Consider the following 4745-nt stretch of genomic DNA (forward strand, 5'->3'; position numbering starts at 1 on the left):
CCTACGAAAGACTGATTTAAGACATTTTAATACCAATTAAGGCCTTAGTTTTATTTTGAAGGATTCAATGCCTTTTAAGACTTTTTAAGGACCGGCGGGAACCCTGCCTGAAACACGTTTTAAAGTTGCAGGACAACAGCCCTCGAGGAATAAAGGACGTTTTGCTGTTGCTGCAGCTGCATGATGTTTCTCCCACATTTGTTACCTTCACAGATCGTAGCTTGTGCCATTTTTTCAAGGAAAAATATCAAAATATCTATCAAAGTGAATGGAGAGCATTTGTAAACATTGGTTTTGTAAAAGATTCCCATTATTTAAGTAAATCTATCCATCTACTGTGCTTCGATCCAAACCAGGGGTCTTGGATTCCAGTAAAGACTTATGAGACTTATGAAAATATTTATGACTGTAATGTGGAGAAAATCCAATAATGAAGGAACATGAATACTTTTGCAAAGTATGTTTGGCCATAACAACAGCAGAGACATCCCTGCTGCACATGCTACGGATGTTTACCTGAAATATCTGGATCCCACGTAGAGTGAGGCCCAACGTCAGAGACGCTTCAACTTCTTTTTTATCCTGAGAGAGAAGAAAACAGGTAAGCAGGATAGTAAAACCAAAACATGAACTCCAGCAAGGTGCGATTACATGTCCGATCACGTGACACGAGTTAGAAACGCTGGATCCCTCACCTTGTACAGCCTGTAGTAGTGCACCGTGACATCGTCTAGCTGAGCGCACTCTTTAATGTACTTGAGGTGCGCCTCTGAAGCTGTGAGTGCAAACTGGTCTTTGTGCATGTTAGGAATATGCCTCAGGATGTATTCCCTGCCACGCTTGGCTATCACCTGAGCAGGGAGAGAGGCAGAAGGAGCCATCAGTCTGCAGTGCTGCAGGCATATTACAGAGGGGGGGGATAAAACTGGATGTACAGATGCCGAAGACTGAACATAAGCTAGAAACAGTTACTCGGGCAGTCCTGTAACCAAGTAATCTTTGTAAGCACCGAGTAAATCAGGAGATTTGCTTCAGGGGCAGAGTACATTGTTAAGATTCCAACTATTTCCTGTAAGCAGCGGTTTGCACCACGATAAAGAAGCAGGGGCCTAATCACAGGAAGTGGAGGGCAATCAGACGGGTGTGGCTGTCAGAGGAGCCATGTTACCAGAATAGATGTTCTAGCTCACACTAAAAAAGAACTCTGTGCAACTTTTCAGGGATAAAAATACTCAAGAACTCCCAGTTTCCATGAGGCTGCTGGTTTAAATAGATGTAACAGAATCATCTTTTATTGGCATTGTTTATAGATATAGTTGCTTCATATCGTTCAGACTAAAGGGTCGGGACACTTCCTAAAGCTCTACTCCCGCTAGATACTACAACTGTTTTTATTATTCCTTTAATAATATTACAAAAAACAAGACAGTTTCTGCGTATCATTAAATTCACCTTTTAATTTAAACATCAGAACTGAAGAAAAATACATAAAAGTATACATAAAATGCAGAGCAACATATTAATGCACCTTGTTGGAGGTATTTATTGTTGGTTTATATTTTTAAAAGGCTCTAAAGTTTAATCTTAATGTCAGCAAAGGAGATCATTAATCAGACAAGCAGCCAAGAGGCCCATGGAGGAGCTCCAGCGATCCGCAACTCAGGTGGGAGAATCTGTCAGCAAGACAAGAGATGAACAAAGGTGGTGCTCTGGTCTGATTAGAAAACAATCTATCCCTTGACCTTCACATTGTGGTGGAAAAAGATGATCCTAGACTCCCCGTCCACAACATGAAACACGCCGATTGGTGAGATTTCGCTCTCTAAATGTGGGGCAGGTCAATAGGGAAACCTGTCAGAGCAGCAAAGGATTTAAGGTGGTTGAAGACTGACGTTCAAGCAGGAGAAGAACCCAGACACTCAGCTAGAACAGCAAAGTAACATTTAAATCAGAGCATATCCATCTGTCAGGATGTTCATCAAAGCACACCCCTAAATCCAGAAGAGAAACTGCTTTAAAACTAGAAAATTACAAACAAATTAGATCTAATTAACGATTTTTTTCTCATATTTGTGTATATTCACTTGATCTGTGCAGTTAAGTAAGAGAGTTTGCCAATGGAATAAGAGGATTTATGTTTAAAATAAGAAACAACTGTCACAGTCTTGGTTTTGTTACGTTTATTTAGAGTATTCAGTTTTACTTTGCTCCTTGTTTTAGTGTTTAATTATTATTTTGTTGTTTTCTTGTTAGTTCCTGTCTTCCAGGTTTTCCTTTTGTTGTCCTCTGCTGCCCTCTTGTGTCCTCTATCCCTTGCTCTGTTTTCTGCTCAGCCCTCACCTGTTTCCAATCCCCTCGTTAGCCCTCTCTTTGTCTCTGTCCCCTTTAAAAGCCTCCCTCTTCAGTTCCTGTTTGCTGGATCCTCGTCTAACGTCTGTCTGCTTACCTCGTCTCTCCCTGGCTCCTAGTGTTTGGTTTCCCCTGATGTCTCCTGGGTTCTGGTTTGTTTGTTATTTTTGTTGGATGTTTGATTCCTGCCTCCGTACCTGTGAACCTTATTAAACCCACCTAAATTCACCTCTGCCTACCTTCCTCTGCTTTTGGGTCCTCAATCCAACACCAAATCGTGACAACAACAACTCTATCATCATCCTATTTCAAGACCATAATATCTTATTTTAAGGGCGGGGGGAATTGATTTTATTTTACTTCTTTCTAGATCAGTTTTTGCAATGTTTGAGATCATTTGTAAAGAGAAATTGGTACAATTATTGTCCAAAAATGCAATAAGAAGCGCTTCTAGAAAGAGGTCAGAAAGGTCAGAAATCCTTTGCCTTCCTTTGTTTCCATCTTTCCATTTCAAATACAATTCAAATAAAAAAAAAGCAATTCTGTCATTATTATTAAGAATTCATAATTTAAATTAAAAGAAACATTCAGCACAGAAGTAATTTAAAACACTAGATATTAAATATGAATATATTTGTATAACTGATTCATTGATGAATCACTTATTATGATCATTTTGATTTTAACAGAACGCCTATTTTTCTGCCCTAGAAAGGATTTTTATTAGATCAATTATTTTATCACAACAAAATTTTCCCACAAACATCGCCTCTCTGTAACAGATGTAAAACATGGGACAGCACATTAGCACCTCAATTTTGGCTTTGTCCAAATATTCAACGTTTCTGGACCTCAATATTTGAATGGTACTCTCGCGCCCTTAAAGTTAAAATAAAACCCGATCCAGAAACGGCCCTCTTTGGCGTCTCGGACACTCTTAACAAACTGGGTCGTGGTGTAACAGCAGTGGTCTCCTATGGCATGATGATTGCCAAAAGATGCATATTGAAGCAGTGGAGGGCTGACAGACCAACTAATTTTGTATCTTGGATCGAGGAATTTACAGGAATTTTGCACATAGAAAATATTAGATTTGATTTAATAAACTGTCCTCAAAAATTTTACAAAATTTGGAAACCCATTTTAGAACAACTGAAGCCATAAAGAAACCCCATCTCCCCCTTTTTTTGTTCTTCTTTACCCCATTTGTCATAAATAAAGGTGTGGACACTTCTAATTGACTGGTTGAAACTCCTGTTTTTTTTTTTACTTTCAGTATGTCTAAAGTGTAAATGGACAAATTGTCTAATGTTTTTTTCTGTTTTTTTTGTGACAAGTGCTAATAATCCTTCACTAAAGGACATTAATCATTGTCATGTTCTTGTATACCTGTAAAAAATCCATAAAAATAAAGTGGAAAAAGATCAATTATTTTTTCATTTTTGTGGGTCTCTGTTATGATGGCAGGAATACTCCATCAAAAAAAGCCCTCATAAATACCTTTAACTGTCTGTTTTTTGGATCAATGTATGGGAAATAATTACAATCTAAATAAAACATGATTTATTGATTCAATAAATATTTAAATTTAAGAATTAAAATGTGAAAAGCCATCCATTGCGATGCTGATCTGATTATACTCACCCATTGGGGGAAGTAGGCTTCAGGTTCAAAGTACTTCCCAAAGTGCTTGTTGCGTTTAAAATTCCCGAGGTCGGCCTGGAGCGCGAAGGCTGCCAGGAGGAAGTAGGCCTCCTCTCTTTGGATGCACTGGGAGAGCAGCACCTGTTTCCTCAGGTGCCAGTAGTAGTAGTACCTGGCTACGCGGTCGCTGCGCGGCACACAGAGCATCACTATCAGCATCAGACGTTAATCAGTTCATTGATTAATGAGAACAATGTTCAGAAGCTTCACTAACCTGATCAATCTCCCATTTTCCACATAATACTGAGCTCTGAAGTGAATGATCATTGGAGGCCCGAACTGGTCAATACCCTGGAAACAATATGAAACACTTCCTTCAACAATCACAGCTAAATATAAGAGATTTTAAAAGTTATGCAGACATTGATCTATTTCAGGAAAGAACTTTATTAGTGGTTTGTCTGACATTTTCCCACAAATTAATACCACATCTACATATTTCTACAAACCTTTATTTTTTTTAGTGTTAGCAAAACATTATATATATATATATATTAGGGATGGAACGGTTTTTGAAAACCGTCCGACCCGTTCGGTTCGACTGTCTCGGTTCGGTTCGCGTGTGTTTCGTTCGGTTCATGCGCTGCTCCATTTTCTCATAGGGGAAGCGTTTACACTCCAGAGCAGAAGGTGGCGGTACTGCGACCAAAGCCAACCACCAGTAGTAAACAAGAAGAAGAAGAAGCGAAGCA

The 4745-nt window shown here is 39.0% G+C and overlaps 1 protein-coding gene across 1 annotated transcript in view; it reads right to left on the reverse strand.

Annotated features, from left to right (window-relative positions):
* The window catches only part of frmd6 (FERM domain containing 6), a gene marked incomplete at its 3' end in the record, with an annotated part of 33851 nt that overhangs the window by 8128 nt on the left and 20978 nt on the right, over positions 1-4745 (reverse strand). The window contains exons 5-8 of the mRNA XM_015394205.1: positions 4268-4344; positions 3994-4180; positions 696-851; positions 517-582 (exon numbers count right to left, since the gene is read on the reverse strand). Of these exons, the coding sequence (XP_015249691.1) occupies positions 517-582; positions 696-851; positions 3994-4180; positions 4268-4344 (486 nt within the window). The remainder of the gene's footprint in view (positions 1-516; positions 583-695; positions 852-3993; positions 4181-4267; positions 4345-4745) is intronic.

The sequence above is a fragment of the Cyprinodon variegatus genome, unplaced genomic scaffold (genome assembly GCF_000732505.1).
Source record: "Cyprinodon variegatus isolate N-32 unplaced genomic scaffold, C_variegatus-1.0 Scaffold678, whole genome shotgun sequence".
Taxonomy (NCBI): Eukaryota; Metazoa; Chordata; class Actinopteri; order Cyprinodontiformes; family Cyprinodontidae; genus Cyprinodon; species Cyprinodon variegatus.